The sequence below is a fragment of the Rhinoraja longicauda genome, chromosome 31 (assembly GCF_053455715.1).
Source record: "Rhinoraja longicauda isolate Sanriku21f chromosome 31, sRhiLon1.1, whole genome shotgun sequence".
In the NCBI taxonomy this organism is placed as follows: Eukaryota; Metazoa; Chordata; class Chondrichthyes; order Rajiformes; family Arhynchobatidae; genus Rhinoraja; species Rhinoraja longicauda.
The window spans coordinates 8,186,251-8,203,119 of NC_135983.1; the positions used below are offsets into that span (position 1 = coordinate 8,186,251).

General features: G+C 44.8%; 1 protein-coding gene across 3 annotated transcripts in view; it reads left to right on the top strand.

Annotated features, from left to right (window-relative positions):
- The first annotated feature begins 2,892 nt into the window (after positions 1–2,892).
- dennd1a (DENN/MADD domain containing 1A) overlaps positions 2,893–16,869 on the top strand; it is a 514,736-nt gene continuing 500,759 nt past the window's right edge. For 2 of the 3 annotated variants that reach the window (XM_078426382.1, XM_078426384.1), the window contains exon 1: positions 2,895–3,061. In XM_078426382.1, coding sequence (XP_078282508.1) covers positions 3,045–3,061 — 17 coding nt within the window. In that variant the 5' untranslated portion in view covers positions 2,895–3,044. Of the gene's footprint in view, positions 3,062–16,869 lie in introns of all 3 variants that reach the window. The other variant, XM_078426383.1, reaches the window with a different exon arrangement.

Here is a 16,869-nt window from a genome sequence, read left to right on the forward strand (position 1 = left end):
TGATGAGATGATGTTTTAGATTGATATCCTTTCATCAGAACAGGACAGTTCTGATAAACACTGGAAAAGCAGGTTACATGGAATTGTTGAATTCAATATTGAGCCCTGGGCGAGTGGTGATGGCACCTCATCAGTAGATAGGTGTGTGTTCCTTGTGCTTGCATCGTGCTTGGTTGGAAGAGTGTAAGAGGCCAAAGGTAAAGAGAGCATGGAGCATGCAGCAGTTGCAAAACAGTTTAGCTTTCTCCTCACTACCACAATCAGTCTGAAGAAGGGTCCCACCCAAAGAGTCATCTGTCCATTCCTTCCACAGGTGATGTCCGACCCACTGAGTTCCTTTAGTGGTTTGTGTTTTACTCAAGATTCCAGCATCTGCAGTACCTTGTATATGCACATACTCCACTACACAGACCAACTTTTATTGGCCTGAGCCTTATCCATATTCCTCCATTCTCTACATATCATGTGCCTATCCAAAAGTTTCTTAAAAGTCACTATCATATCTACCTGCACCACCACCCTCGACAGCATGTTCCAGGCACATATGTATAATGCACTGTGTAAAAAAACTTGCCCACCATTTCCTTTAAACTTTGCCCCTCTCACCTTAAAGCTATGCCTTCTAATATTTGATATTTCCCTCCTAAAGAAAAGGTTCTGACTGTCTACCCTATCTATGCCTCTTATAATTTTATATAATTCTGTCAGGTTTCCCCTCAACCTCCGGAGTTGGCAGAAATGATATGAATGTTGAGCAAATGTTGATGCTCTGCTTTTAATATTTCCAGCATTTTAAAAAAATGCCTTTATCTTTGCCTAAATTGCTCTTTTCTCATTTTTAACATCCTTTTATCAGGATTGCCTTTTCCTTCCGTGAATATTTAGAAACATAGAAAACAGGTGCAGGAGGAGGCCATTCGGCCCTTCGAGCCAGCACCGCCATTCATTGTGATCATGGCTGATCGTCCCCAATCAATACCCCGTGCCTGCCTTCTCCCCATATCCCTTGATTCCACTAGCCCCTAGAACTCTATCTATCCAGCACTATTTGAAGCACTATTCATTCCATTAGCATTTTACCTGTTATTTATTCTTCCAACCATTTGCCAGGTTTCTCAAAATATTTATCTATAATTTAGTCTTTAATTATGATAATCTCCTTGCAGTTTCTGATAGCATCTGCCGAAACGTTCTATTTTGGTAGAAATTTTCAGCATTTAGAATCTTATTTGTTTTCAGCACTCAGTTTATAGTCTCTGTGATGTTTGTGAAAACAATACGTGTTTGGATACTGTTGCAAATACACTTGCAATCCTCAAAGGGCTTAAGTACATTATTAGTTTATGTCATTTCTTTGTAAAACAAACAGTCATAGCACACGTGAATTCAAGGGTATCCAGTCCCATCCGAAGAAAAAAATACTGAGACACAAGGAACTGCAGATGTTGGAAATTTGAGCACTGGAGGAACTCAGCAGGTCAGGCAGCATATTTGGAGACAATGGACAGGCAACAATTCAGTTCGGGATCCTTCTTCAAACTAATTGTGGTTAGTGGCATTGGATGAAAGCTGAATAAGAGGTGGGGCGGGACAAACCCTCGCAAGTGATAAATAAATTCTGATGATGGGGGTTTGTTTGGCAGATCAATAAGTGACGAAGCAGATAAAAGGTTGTCAGATTAGGAGTGAGAATGAGAGTACAGGAGGGAGGATTAGGGGATGGCAGGTGAGTGTACGAAGGAAAAGGAACAGCGTGACTGAGGGGTGGGGAGCAGGAGATGGTGGGGGAAATTAGTCCCTCGATGACACTTTATTGTCAATTGAGAACTTTTTCTTGTAAAGTCAGCAAACATAGTAGTCAATATTTGCACAATAAGCTCCCAAAATGTAGGTATAATAAAACATTGAACGCTGGAAGCACCCAGCAGGCCAGACAGCATCTGTGTGAAGATAAACAGGGTTAATTATTTTTAGATTGAAGATGCTTCACCTGAACTAGGAAAGAGAGAGAGAGATAAAGAAACATTGCTTTAAAAGTTACAGAAAAAAGAGGAAGAGCTGAAAAGGACAATGGGAATATCTCGAATCGAGTGATGTTCTGCGGCACAGTTAGGCGGGACAGGGGGCTGGAGAATTAAAGTCGAGAAAGCGGGAAGCTCAAGAATCTTTCTGAGGATTGAATGGAGGTGCTTTGTCAATTAGTCACCAATTTGCATTTGCTTTCTCCAATGCAGAGGAGAGCACACTGTGAACTTTGAAAACAATGCACCAGATTCGAAGAAGTGCAAGTGGATTGCTGATTTTGATATTTCCCAGAAATTAGTTGTGTTCAAATTGGCCACGATGTTACCATTAGAACGCTGACTTCCCGCCTGCTCTGCCATTCAATAATTCCACGACTGATCTCTTACCTCAGCCCACTTCTCTCACACTGACCCACAGTGAGTGATCCCACTGGCATGCACAAATCTATCAATTTCTGCCTTTAACGTACACCATGACTGAGCCACCGCAGCAAGCTTTAGAGGATTGCAAATGTTCATGATCTTCTGGGTGAAGACCTTTCTTCTCCTCTCAGTCCTGGACGTCTGATTGCTTATTTTGAGATTGTGCCAACCCACCCCCACCTTGCATTTACCGTGTCAGAAAATATTGCAAAGCGCTTTGTGACGTGCTCTAATGGGCTACAGCAAACAGAAAAAAAATCTTTATTTCTTTCAGCAGAGTCTCATTGACTTGTGTGGTCAAAACAAAGTTGACAAAGTCCACTTGACAGACAGGTAGCCCGGGCTGCACAGGGGCGATGGACACTGGGGGCTGTAGTTTCAGGTGCGACGTGGTGTAGGGAGGAGGGGCGAGTGACGGCAAACCTGGACTACAGCTCCCGGCAGGCGCCGCGGCGAGCCGTCCACCGGCACCTTCGAAGCCCAGCGACCATGTCGTCCCCCGGCTTCGCGTAAGGGCTGCGGAGGGAAGGGCTCGGCGGCACCGCTTCTCCCCCGCAGAGCAGCGACAGCGCCGGCAAGGCACGGCGGCCACCAGCGATGGGGTCCAGGATCAGGTGAGTTTAATCCGCCGCTTCTCCTTCGCCGGGAGGCTGCCCGGATCCGGAGCCGCGGGAAGCGCCAGGGCCCTGGCATCCCCGGGCTCGCCTGCTCAGCGGCCCGGCGCACGGCGCCTTGCAGCCGGCCGCGCTGCAGCACCCGTGCTGGGCCCGGGGTTCAGCTGATTCGGGATCCACCGGGTTCTGGAATTAAGAGAATAGATGGAGGTTGGACAGGCGGCCAGGCTGAGGTTTGAAGCATGGAGCATCTGTCAGCAGGCAGCCTGTAATCTCATTCAGTAAACATCAGATTGTAATGTCAAAGGTACACAGCTGCATGGACGGTGCCGGGGACCTGACCCTCCCTCATGGGTCAATAGGAGCAGGTTCCACTCGAGACACTGACCTGTAAAATTCCAGTCAGTGCTGGGTGGGCAGCGAGTGATCTCCGCACCGAGAGGGAGGGATGGAGCTCTGCGCTGTGGAAGTGGTGGGAGGAATTGCCAGGGTGTGGATGGGGTGGGGGGCATCGCCGTGCTGTGGGAGGGGCAGTGAGGGAGCCCTTGCCATCCCTCCCACAGCGCAGAGCTCCCTCCAAACCCTCCCACAGCGTGATGGAGCTGAGCTGTGGGAGGGGCAGTGAGGGGCTCAGTGCTGTGGGTGGGGCAGTGAGGGAGCTCTATGCTGTGGGAGTGGTGGGAGGAATTGCCAGGGTGTGGATGGGGTGGGAGGCATCGCCGTGCTGTGGGAGTGGCAGTGAGGGAGCTCAGTGCTGTGGGAGGGGCAGCAGTGAGGGAGCTCAGTGCTGTGGGAGGGGCAGCAGTGAGGGAGCTCAGTGCTGTGAGGAGCAGTGAGGAAGCGCAGTGCTGTGGAAGGGGCGGTGAGGGGCTCAGTGCTGTGAGTGGAGCAGTGAGGGAGCTCAGTGTTGTGGGAGGGGCAGTGAGGGGCTCAGTGCTGTGGGTGGGGCAGTGAGGGAGCTCTATGCTGTGGGAGTGGTGGGAGGAATTGCCAGGGTGTGGATGGGGTGGGAGGCATCGCCGTGCTGTGGGAGTGGCAGTGAGGGAGCTCAGTGCTGTGGGAGGGGCAGCAGTGAGGGAGCTCAGTGCTGTGGGAGGGGCAGCAGTGAGGGAGCTCAGTGCTGTGAGGAGCAGTGAGGAAGTGCAGTGCTGTGGAAGGGGCGGTGAGGGGCTCAGTGCTGTGAGTGGAGCAGTGAGGGAGCTCAGTGTTGTGGGAGGGGCAGTGAGGGGCTCAGTGCTGTGGGTGGGGCAGTGAGGGAGCTCTATGCTGTGGGAGTGGTGGGAGGAATTGCCAGGGTGTGGATGGGGTGGGAGGCATCGCCGTGCTGTGGGAGTGGCAGTGAGGGAGCTCAGTGTTGTGGGAGGAGCAGTGAGGGAGCTCAGTGCTGTGGGTGATCCCTTGCCATCCCTCCCACAGCGCAGAGCTGCCTCCAAACCTTCCCACAGCGTGAGGGAGCTGTGCTGTGGGAAGGGCAGTGAGGAAGCTCAGTGCTGTGGGAGGGGCAGTGAGGGAGCTCAGTGCTGTGGGTGAGCCCTTGCCATCCCTCCCACAGTGCAGAACTCCCTCACCATCCATCCCACAGCGCAGAGCTCCCTCCAAACCCTCCCACAGCGTGAGGAAGGTCAGTGCTGTGGGAGAGCAGTGAGGGGCTCAGTGCTGTGGGAGGGGCTGCGAGGGAGCTCTGCTTCAGGTGGGGAGGGGAAGCGGTGTGGGATCGCTGTGCTGTGGGAGGGGTGCTGAGGGTTCACCGCTCCGCTGGAGGGGTGTTCATAAGTTCATTAGTGATGGGAGCAGAATTAGGCCATTCGGCCCATCAAGTCTACTCCGCCATTTAATCATGGGTGATCTATTTCTCCCTCCTAACCGCATTCTCCTGCCTTCACCCCATCACCCCTGACACCGTACTAATCAAAGAGGGAGCTCTGTGCTGTGGGAGAAGCAGCGAGGGAGCGCTATGTTGTGGCAGGGGGGACGAGGAAGTTCAGTGCTATGAGAGGGATGGCAAGGGAGCTCTGAGCTGTGGGAGGGTTTGGAGGGAGCTCTGAGCTGTGGGAGGGATGGCAAGGGATCACCACGCCATGGAATGGGAGGTGAGGCATTGGGGGCGCTGCAGGGAGGGAGTGGTGAGGGATTGCATGCCGCAGTGAGGGGCGACGAGGGGTTGCCATGGCGCAGGTGGGGGGGGGCGAGGGAGCGCCGCAGTGCAGGTGGGGGGCAAGGGAGTGCTGTGATGTGGTGGGGGTGGGGGTGAGGGATCTGCACACTGCAGGGAGCTGTGGCAAGGAAGCTTGGTGGGTGGGTCAGCGAGGGATCGCTCTGCCACAGGAGGGATCGCGGTATTGTTGGAGGGGCAGTGGTGAGGCAGTTGGGTGCTGTACTTTGATTGTGCCATCCTTTGGTTACGTATGTGGCCAAGATCCACTCTGCTCTCTTATGTGCTTGTAAAAATATCCATGCTGTTTAGTGTGAAGCAGAATCATCTTATGTACTATATTTATCCTTCACTTTGCAAAATTTTGTTAATTATCCTCTTCCACTTTGAAGCTGGCCCTGCTCGATGATTGCTCTTGAGTTTCACACATTACAGAACCTGTTACACTTAAAGTATACAATTTATTGTGTGGGAATGTGAAGCACAATGGAAAGGAGGTGAAGGGTACTTTGATAATGCATGTCTTTTTTAATTCCTTTTGGTTCTTGTTCTCATTTAAGAACACCTTTCGGTGGATGGGAAAGGTTTCTGAATCTGACCTATGTTAACATCTCAAATGTTCTGGTTATAAATTGTCTTGATTTTGAATTTGACGCTTTATGTTAACATTCGTGGATTGACGCTGGTATGCCAAGTAGATGAAGTGTGAAGGATGATGTGGGCAGGATAATGGTGGATAGGAGAGACAATACCTCGTGTGATGGTGAAAGTGAGGGCTATTGGAAGTTTAGGAATGACCCGAATGGATGTGTATCAAATTATGAGGTGTATAGACAGGATAGTCAAGAGTCTTTTTCCTGGTGCGGAAATGTCAAATATTAGAGGGCAGAAGTTTACGGTGAAAGAAGGAAGCTTATAGGAAACTAGACCAAGCGGACCCGTTGGGCCCAAACCTCTCCTGCATTGGTGCAGCACCCTGTCCTCACCTCTCTCCTGAACTCCCTTCTCCCCCACTCCCCCCTCCCTCCTCCCCTCCCCCTCCCCTCCTTTTAAACTTTAAAATGTGAATAACACCGATTTCAATAGAACTACTTGCATTATCACTAAAGTGACAATGTTGAGTAAGGTGGGCCTAAAAGTGTTGCGCTATCGTGTACCGTTTTGGCTGAAGTTCAGTCACAAACAAGATAACAAACGAGCGTTTTAGTATATAGATGTGTAAGGTGAGTTATTTTACGCAGAATGTGGTGGGTATCTAGAATGCACAGGAAGTGATGGAAGTAAATATGATAGCAATGTTTAAGAGGCATTTAGACATACATGTTAACTGGCAGGGAATGGAAGGATATAGACCATGTGCAGTTTCAATTGGTATCGTGGTCAGCATTGACATAGTGGGCTGAAGGGTCTGTTCTTGTGCTGTACTCTTCTATGTTCTGTGTTCTAAACCTGTTTTGTTATCTGGATCCAAATGATCCACTGAGATCGTTCACACAGGTGTTCTTGTAAAATCATTCAATTGTGTTGATTGACGACTGGAATATTTTCCATTGTATCTCTCTGTATCTCCTTTGACATGATTAATAATGTCATAGAGCCACACAGCATGGAAACAGGCCCTTAGGCTCAAGTTGCCCATGCCGACCAAGATGCCCCATCCTCGCCTACCTGCATTTGGCCCATACCCCCCTAAACCGTTCCTATCTATGTACTTGTCCAAACATCTTTTAAATGTTGTTATAGTACCTGCCTCAGCTACCTCACCTGGCAGCTCGTTCCATGCAACCTCCACCCTCTGTATGAAAAAGTTGTCCCTCTGAAGAATGCCCCTCTAAATGAATGAAGAACTATTCTGCCTTAATTTAGAATACTGGTCATATTGTTTTCCATTTAGTAAGCAGATTCCTAAATGAGCATGTCTTTAGGATCTCAGGTAGACAGGATTAATACATCTTAAATTTGTTGATTATATTTTGACATCAAAAATGAAAATGATTAGTATTTTTATGTTTGAAATATAACAACACATTTTACATACAGTGGAAGTATTTCTGAATAGTATTTCAGAAAGTATTCCTGTTTCCATTGATTATCCTTGAGATGTTTCTACAACTTGATTGGAGTCCACCAGTGGTAAATTAAATTGATTGGACATGATTTGGAAAGACACACACCTGTTTATGTAAGGTCCCACAGTTGACAGTGCATATCAGAGCAAAAACCAAGCCATGAAGATGAAGGAATTGTCTATAGACCTACGAGACACAGATCTGGGGAAGGGTATAAAACAATTTCAGCAGCATTGCAGGTCCCGAAGAGCACAGTGGCCTCCGTCATTCCTAAATGGAAGAAGTTTGGAACCACCAGGACTCTTCATAGAGCTGGCCGCCCGGCCGAACTTAGCAATCGGGTCCTTGGTCAGGGAGGTGACCAAGAACCCGATGGTCACTCTGACAGAGCTCCAGAGTTCCTCTGTGAAGATGGGGAGAACCTTCCAGAAGGAGAACTATATCTGCAGCACTCCATCAATCAGGCCTTTATGGTAGAGTGGCCAGACGGAAGGCACTCCTCAGTAAAAGGCACATGACAGCCCACTTGGTGTTTGCCAAAAGGCACCCAAAGGACTCTCAGTCCATGCAAAACAAGATTCTCTGGACTGATGAAACTAAGATTGAACTCTTTGGCCTGAACCAGGCACTGCTCATCACCTGGCCAATACCATATCTATGGTGAAACATGGTGGTGGCAGCATCATGCTGTGGGGATGTTTTTCAGTGGCATGAACTGGGAGTCTAGTCAGGATCAAGGGAAAGATGAACGGAGCTAAGTATAGAGAGATCCTTGATGAAAACCTGCTCCAGAGCGTTCTGGACCTCAGATTGGGGCGGAGGTTCACCTTCCAACAGGACAATGACCCTAAGCACACATCCAAGACAACGCAGGAGTGGCTTCGTGACGTCTGTGAATGTCCTTGAGTGGCCCCGATCGAACATCTCTGGAGAGACCTGAAAATAGCTGTGCATCGACGGTCCCCATCCAACCTGACAGAGTTTGAGAGGATCTGCAGAGAAGAATGGGAGAAATAACCCAAATACAGGAGTGCCAAGCTTGCAGTGTCATACCCAAGAAGACTTGAGGCTTGGTAATCGCTGCCAAAGGTGCCTCAACAAAGTACTGAGTAAAGGGTCTGAATACTTATGTAAATGTGATATTTCAGTTATTTCTTTGTAATTACTTTGCCAAAGTTTCTAAACACCTGTTTTTGCTTTATTATGCGGCATTGTGTGTAGATTGATGATAAAAATAAAGCTGTAACGTAACAAAATGTGGAAAAAGTGAAGGGGTCTGAATACTTTCAGAATGCACTGTAACTCCTATTTGCTGGTCAAACAGCCACGATAACTCCACAAAATTTTATGTCAAAGAGTCAAGAGTGTTTTATTGTCACATTGTATATCCCAAGATGGTACAATTAATTTTTTACTTGCAGCAGCACAACAGGAAAGTTAGTTTATGGTCACATGTACCGAGGTGCAATGAAAAGCTTTTGAGCCAATCAGCGGAAAGACTATATATGATTACAGTCAAACCATCCACCGTGTACAGACACATGATAAAGGGAATAGTGTTTAGCAAGGTAAAGTTTTATTAAAGATAGTCCTAGGGTCTTGAATGAGGTAGATAGTAGCTTAGGACTGCTCCCTTGTTAGTAGGATGGTTCAGTTGCCTGATAACAGCTGGGAAGAAACTGTCTCTGAACTTGGAGTTGTGCTTTTTCACACTTCTGTACCTCTTGCCTGATAGGAGAGGGGAGAAAGTGGGAGTGACCGGGGTGAGACTTGTCCTTGATTATGCTGTGGCCTTGCTGAGGCAGCGTGAAGTGTAGATGGAGTTGATGGAAGGGAGGTTGGTTTGTGTGATGGTCTGGACTATGTCCACAACTCTCAGCAATTTCTTGCAGTCTTGGATGGAGCTGTTCCCAAACCATGTTGTGATGCATCCCGATAAAATGCGTTCCGCGGCTCATGATATGTAAACATAGGGCTCTGTAAAACCCGTAATAAACCAAAAAGGTTCAGTATATAATTTTAATAAAGGCAAAATAAAGAAACAAATAAACAAATATCTCAAAGGATATTTGGAGATGCAACCAGAGGTGGATCAAAGGAGCAAGTTCAAAGATGGAAAGAGAGAGATTTGCGGAGGATAATGCAGCATTTAGAGCCGAGGCAGCTGAAGGCTGTCAATGGCAAAACAATTAAAATTTGTGTAGCACAAAGGGCTAGAATTAAAGCTATTGTACAAAACTTGGAAACTTAAGGTGAGTGGGGAGAGATTTAGGAGTGACCTCAGAGGCAACATTTTCACATGGGGTAGTCCGTATCTGGAATGAGCTGCCAGAGAAAGCTATAGAAGCAGATGGAATTATAGCTTTAAAAATACATTTGGACAGGTAATTGGATAAGAAGGGTTTGGAGATCTAAGGGGCAAATGGGACTAGCCCAATATGTCATCTTGATCAGCATGAACAAACTGGGCCGAATGGCCAGTTTCTGTGCTGTATGGCTCTATGTCACTAGAACAAATAATAGTACTCGTTTGCCCACATAATGGGTTATTTGGCTCATTGTGTCCATATGGACTAAAAAAACACCAAAACAAATCCTGAAGGCCTTAGCATCTGTTACTCATCTGGAACATTTTAAATGTGAGTGTTCCAGACCACTGTCACTCTTTGTATGACACCATTTTCCTCGACACCTGTCCCATCCTTCTATCAATTAACTTTTTAAATCGTGCACCTTCATTTTCGATACCTTGCTAAACGAAATAGTTAATCACTATTCACCTTATCCCGATCTTTCATAATTTTACACGTCGAGTCTCAATATTCTCTGCTTCAAAGAAAACAACCCAAGCCACACGTGTGACATTTTTCTTCATCCTAAAATTCACAAAGATAAATCCTGGTCAATCTGGAAACAAGGTAGAAATCTTGTAAATTCCTGCCTGTTCTCTGAGACGACCACGTTCTTCATGCAATGAGGTGACTAGAACTGTAAGATGCAACCTAACTAATGTTTTATATCGTCCCACTATGATCTCTCTATTGTCTATTGTCTCTGCTCAAAACATAAAGTGCTGGAGGAACTTAGTGGGTCAGGCAGCATCTGGGGAGGGAATGGACAGAAGAACTTTCGGGTCGGGACCCTACCTCAGTCTCGTGCTCTCTTTGCTCTCTTATTCTGTGCCTTGGCCAATAAAGACAAAAAAGGTCATACAGGTGGAGGTTTCTATCGAGCTGGTGAAAGGCAATGATTTGAAAGGAGGGATGAGAATTTTAGAATGCGGATGATGCTTAATGAGGAACCCAGATACATTATCTACTTCAGAAATGTTGACTGAATGGAAGACGTCGAAGGTTTTTCAAGTCAAGTCAAGTCAATTTTATTTGTATAGCACATTTAAAAACAACCCACGTTGACCAAAGTGCTGTACATCTGTTTAGGTACTAAGGAAAAAATGAAACATACAGTAGCACACAAACATATCAGCACATACAAAACAGTTCACAGCGCCTCCTCAATGGGCCTCAAACGCTAGGGAGTAGAAATAGATTTTGAGCCTGTACTTAAAGGAGTCGATGGAGGGGGCAGTTCTGATGGGGAGAGGGATGCTGTTCCACAGTCTAGGAGCTGCAACTGCAAAAGCGCGGTCACCCCTGAGCTTAAGCCTAGACCGCGGGATAGTGAGTAGCCCCAAGTCGGCCGACCTGAGGGACCTGGAGTTAGAGAGGTGGGTTAGAAGATTTTTGATGTAGGGGGGGGGGAATGTCCATTTAGGGCTTTATAAGTGAATAGGAGGAGCTTGAAGTTGATTCTGTACCGTACAGGGAGCCAGTGGAGAGAGGCCAGAATCGGCGTGATGTGGTCCCTTTTTCGGGTACCCGTCAGGAGTCTCGCTGCGGCATTTTGGACCAGTTGCAGGCGGGAAGGGATGATTGGCTGATCCCAGTGTATAGGGAGTTGCAGTAGTCTAGGCGGGAGGAAATGAAAGCGTGAATGATTTTTTCAGTGTCGTCGAATTGGAGGAAAGGTTTGATTTTAGCTATGGTACGAAGTTGGAAGAAGCTGGCTTTTACCACAGCGTTGACTTGCTTGTCAAACTTTAATGCAGAGTCAAATATCACGCCGAGGTATTTTAGTGGGTAGAACAGACACTGACCAGGAGACATTTGAAGGCCAGTGAAAATCTGGTGTAGTCGTTTAATATAGCCGAATGGCCTACTCCTGCACCTATTGTCTATATTATAATCGTATGTTTGATTATGCCAGTTCATTTTCATTGGCATGTTACCCGAAACTCAAAATTCACATTGTGCGTTAATGTTGGGAATTTATACAAAAATGTCATTTTCATGAAATTTGTTTTGAGTAATCTAAAGGCGGCAATTAAGTTTGAAAGAAGAGGGAAATAAATTTGTGGTTCTAATCAAATGACATGCAAATACTGGCAGGAAATAATTTTTGTTGATAAGGTCCATGGATTAGTTTGATTTAGTTTAAAGATACAGCGAGGAAATAGACCCTTTGGCCCACTGAGTCCATGCTGACCAACGATTGTCCCAGACACTGGTTCTATCCACACACTAGGGACAATTTACCGAAGCCAAGCAACCTACAAATCTGCATGTCTTTGGCATGTGGGAGGAAGCTGGAGCACCCGGAGAAAACCCGCGCGGTCGCAGGGAGACCATACAAACCATACAAACAGCATTGTAGTCAGGATCGAACCTGGGTATCTAGCTCTTTAAGGCACCAACTCTTTTGCTGCGCCACAGTGCTGCCCTGTGGCAGAAACTGTTGGTCAAGGAGATTTGAAAAGGAGTCAGAGTTTCAACACAGTGACAGAGGGTGGGAAAAGAATGTGTTTGACAGGAAAGAGAGTAAAAGCAAAATTGGAAATTGGTGGAAAAGAAGAGAAGGCAACTCTCTTAAGAGAGAGTCAACTCTGACTAAAAGTGTGCCAAAGGCATTGGACGGCGGTGTTGTTATCTGGTGATGTATGTTATATTCCACCACTGTTGAAAGAATATAAGGGTAGATGTAATCATTGCCCCGAGCTTTTGCGATTGACGAGCATGGCCAGGAATTTGGGGCTATTGTTATTCCTCCACCTTGAGTGTTTTAGAGCTCCATGTTGGGGTAGAATCGCACAGAAGTACAACTGAGTTAATCTGCCGATTAGCTGAGTTTACATAGCTGGTGAAGGTAGAATCAGAGAATAGTACAACCAAGAAGAATATTATTCAATCCCGAGTCTGATCTGGCTTTTGTTTTTAAGAGTAAACCAATTTTTCCCATTTTCCGACTCTTTATTTGCACCACATCCTTGTACTGCTTGTTCTTTCACGTAATCCTTTATTGGTTCTGTATTCACTTCCCTACTCGGCTATGCATTCCAGATCCCAACCACTCATTAGGCAACAATTTATTTTGTCTGAAGAAAGGTCTCGTCCATAAACGTCGCTTAGCCATGTTCTCCAGAGATGCTGCCTGACCTGCTGAGTTACTTCAGCACTTTGTGTCCTTGTGTGTAGTATCTGCAGTTCCTTGTTTCTACAATTTATTTTTAATCTTTTGCTCATGTAAAACTTCCACTCTGTGATGGCAGCCTTTGGTTATAGATCATTGAATGATTATGAATAGTTACCCTTTGTTTCCTCCTCCCAAATCTTCAATATTTCAAACACCTATCTCTTCTTTGAGTCATTCTTCGTGGAGTCACACCTGTGCTGGTTTTATTGATCTCCTGTAAGCCATAAAAGGTTGGAATTTCCATTCCAAATTATTAACTAGTGACCTTTGCTGGTAATATGTTCACGTGAATCCTGATTAAGAGTGTATAACTTTTGCTTTCAAGTCCTTTGGAGCTGTTGATTTTGGGGCTCACATGATTGCCATGTGTACTTTTGTACTATTAATTCAAAACTGCTCTATTTGTGCATGAGTGTTTTTGAAGTTAATGCAGTTAATTCTAGAAGTTATAATTTTTTAAGGTGTTTCTTCATCCATTTATGGATGATTCATATGAATGAGATGAAGAATAACCTCAAACTGTTTAGCTTGTGCTGTGAAGGTGAATGGTAATGCATCGTAAGGTCAGAATGGTCTGTAATTGTTTAGGGGACATGAAGATGGTCTTTTTTCCACGGAGAAGGAGGCATTTGGGTCTATGTTGGACCATGAATTAATTCCATTCATTGAACACGGAACAGTACAGTACAGGAGCAGGCCCTTTGGCCCACAATGTCTGTTCGGAGCATGACGTCAAGATAAACTATTCTCATCTGCCTGCACATGATCCATACCCTCAATTCTCCGCATTTCCAGATGCCTCTTAAACGTCACTATCGTATCTGCCACCACCGCCACTTCTGACAGCGTGTTCCAGGTACCCGCTACCCTCTATGTAGAAAAAAAACTTGCCTTGCACGGTTCCTATGAAATTTGCCCCTCTCACCTTAAAACCATGTCCTCAGTCTGAAGAAGGGTCTCGACCCGAAACGTCACCCATTCCTTCTCTCCCGAGATGCTGCCTGACCTGCTGAGTTACTCCAGCATTTTGTGAATAAATTGATTTGTACCAGCATCTGCAGTTATCTTCTTATATCCTCTAGCCTTTGACATTTCTAACCTGGGAAACATGTTCTGACTGTATATATTCCTCTCATAACTTTATATGCTCCTATCTTTCCTTCTCTACTTATCTACTTCCCTCTCAACTGTCCACCAATTTCCCACTGATTCTTTTGCTACTCGACTACACCATCATATCTTTGGGATGTGGTGGAAACCAGAGTACTGGACAGATATCCACACGGTCACGAGGAGAATGCACAAACCAGCCAGAGTCAGCGTCTGACAACGGTATTGATAATGGGTCTCTTGTTTCTGTGAGGCAGCGGCATTAATTGCAGTGTTACCATGCCACCTTAGTTACTCCTGTGCATTTACTGTCATGTTGGTTGTGATACTTTATGAAGTCCACGAAAGGGTGCCGGGGATCACAAGGGGAAAGAATGAGTAATGGCCTTTTATTGCATTTAGTTGGCCCTAATGCTGTTGATCATTTGTCTAATGGGGAGCTGCAAAGAGCATCGGCTTTGTGTTGTGGAATTTGCATCAATTATTACTATAGTATTTGTCATGATGAATTTATCTGCAATTCACTGTCATGGTTGAATTATATTTATAATTAATGGTTCAAAGGAGGAGCTACAGGGTGCAACTTTAATACAATAATTTAGGCTAACAGCTAATTATCTATAATTTAAGCAACAATTAAATGTTAATCTTTATGCAAAGTACTGTATTTAATTCTTCAGATACAGCAAAGCAGAGGCAAAGCTTCATTAAATTCCAACAAATCATTTGTTATATCCTTCTTCAGAAATATTTCACTGTGCAAGAACTCATTTGTTAATCAAATGATTTTTGTTATTGATATGATAATCTTGAAGTAGATTTCTGGAGAAGTGCCTTGAGACACCAAATGCGAAAGTTGATGCATGTTAGGTCAGAGAGATACAGCATAGAATTACGCAGAAACTCCATTTGGCCTGTTAACAACTATTCCTCCCCTGGCTCCTCTCACCCTTTTTCACCTTGCCGTATGACAAGGGTTGTAGCTTTGTATTTGTAATGTCTTTTCTTGGCATAGTATTTTAATGTTTAAAAAAAGTTTCCCCTTTTGGCGGGGTATAATCCATCATTAAGGATCTTTTCTCCAGTATTGCATATTTTAAAAAAGATTAGGGGTGGTTGAACTTCATGGTTTTACTTACTTTGAAGAGGTTATCTCTGTACTTTGATCTCTTTCTTGCTGTCGGACATTCCTGCCAGATGATGCAATTAGTAAAGCACCTCAGAGCAAATACAGGTTATCATTTATTGCAGACTTTAATGGATTCAAGTAACTGGCGCTGAAGTATAAATTTAGATCTCTTACACCTCTTTGGCAGTGGAACAGCTAATTATTCTGAATAGCACATGAAGGCCAAATGGCATTTCATTAGAAGTTATTTAATCAAATGTGAACTATTTACAAGTTATCAAGTTAACTCAAATCTAGATTAAAACCAATACTTGTTTCCAGCATGATTGAATTGTGACTCGCTTCGGTTATTAATTTAAAATTTCTTTAATTTACTTTACTAATTTAATTTACTGTTGTTTTAATTCCGATTCATGTAAAAATCTCTTGAACTGTGCCAAACATGGTGCCCAGGTGATCAATTACTGAGAATAACGTTACAAGCAAATTGATTGAGCAAATCATTATTGCTGAGCAATAATTATTATAATGCAAATCATTATTCCATTCTTATGCAACACCCAGACATGAACTCTGTATTTTGGGTGGCACTTAATAGTGACTGGGTACAGACATCTTTGTTGTTCATATTTATCTCTGCCAGGATACTCCATGATTTGAAATAATTACTGCTTCTCCACAATCACTAACTGAACTCCATCACGCAGACCAGACTCTCCATCTACACATTGCGTTGCTTCGGGAAAGCAGTCAACATTTACCAAAGATCTTTCCCACCCAGGTCATCCCTTCTTCTCCCCACTTCTGTCGGGCAGTAGATACAGAAGCTACAAAGCGCGCACTACCAGACTCGAGTTGAGCTTCTTCCCTTCTGTTATCAGACTTATGAGCGGTCCTTTTGTAGGCGAAGGTACAATCCCGATTCTCCAACCTACAGCATTGGAATTTTTGGGGGGAACTATTACAGCACAATGTTGAGAACTATATTCTGCACTGTATATCTTTCTGCTCTACCTTTTGTTCTTGTTTATCTTGACTGTATTTATGTATAATATTATCTGATTTGTGTGGATAGCATGCAAACAAAAGCTTTTCACTGTATGTGCATATGACATTACTAAACTAAAACCTAAGTTAGCGATGATCACTGCCCAGCAAGTGAGCCTTGGACATGTCTAATATGACTCTGCATTCATTTACTGAGTCAGGAATGCATATTTTTGAAACCTATTTCAATAATTCTTGCATGATGAGAAATCGATATAATAATCGCAAATAAACAAAATGAAACCTGTCGGGCAGTTCAAGGTATTTAACTTGTGAAAGATAGGGTTAATATTAAGTTTGATCTCTTTGCAAAAATGACTTTTATGGTGCTGAAACTGGCTTTCAAGTCTTGGGCAGGGTAAGGCGGAAAATAAGATGGTGTTCTCACAACTGACTAATGTGGTTGTGCATAGATTGAGAGTAGGATTGTGCTTGGCCATGTTGCTTGCCTGTTGTTCGATGGCCTGTCAGTACTCATGGTCAAGGCTTACATGTGATCCCAGTCCAGGCAGAACCTTAAGAGGAGTGGAGAAATTGGCTGAGAGAAAAGGCAAAAAGACCTTGTCCAAGTCTAATTTTGAATTGCTAATTCGGATTATATTTCACTGCTGCTGACATATCCATTTTAGTACTCTATTACATTGTGCTGTCTTTCTGTCGTTTAAACTCTCTTTGTTCTGGAATGAATGCATGAATTTACTTAAGATAGGCACAAAAAGCTGGAGTAACTCAGCGGGACAGGCAGCATCTCTGGAGAGAAGGAATGGTGATG